Source organism: Penaeus monodon, chromosome 21 (genome assembly GCF_015228065.2).
Source record: "Penaeus monodon isolate SGIC_2016 chromosome 21, NSTDA_Pmon_1, whole genome shotgun sequence".
Taxonomy (NCBI): Eukaryota; Metazoa; Arthropoda; class Malacostraca; order Decapoda; family Penaeidae; genus Penaeus; species Penaeus monodon.
The window spans coordinates 4,597,509-4,597,771 of NC_051406.1; the positions used below are offsets into that span (position 1 = coordinate 4,597,509).

Sequence of the window (263 nt, forward strand, 5' to 3'; positions counted from 1 at the left end):
GAAATAAATAAACCGTTATAGAGTCAGCTGTTATTTTCTATCGATTATCCATTTATCATCTATATTCCTCAGGCAATGGCGTTTTACAACGAAGTCGATGCTGCTTCAGGTTGGTCTTTCGAAACCGTACACGATATATTTTATAAATCTATGTGTAACCATTTCAAAATGTGTGGCATATTCCGTTCACTTTATTGATCTTTATTATTACCTATTTCTTAATTTGTCTGTTTTGATGTCAACCATCGCGAGGCAATGCGTAG

General features: G+C 34.6%; 1 protein-coding gene across 1 annotated transcript in view; it reads left to right on the forward strand.

The window, feature by feature from the left end:
• The first annotated feature begins 63 nt into the window (after positions 1–63).
• The window catches only part of LOC119586136 (cubilin-like), a 5,012-nt gene continuing 4,812 nt past the window's right edge, over positions 64–263 (forward strand). Inside the window, exon 1 of the mRNA XM_037934828.1 lies at positions 64–109. Within this exon, the coding sequence (XP_037790756.1) occupies positions 76–109 (34 nt within the window). The 5' untranslated portion in view covers positions 64–75. The remainder of the gene's footprint in view (positions 110–263) is intronic.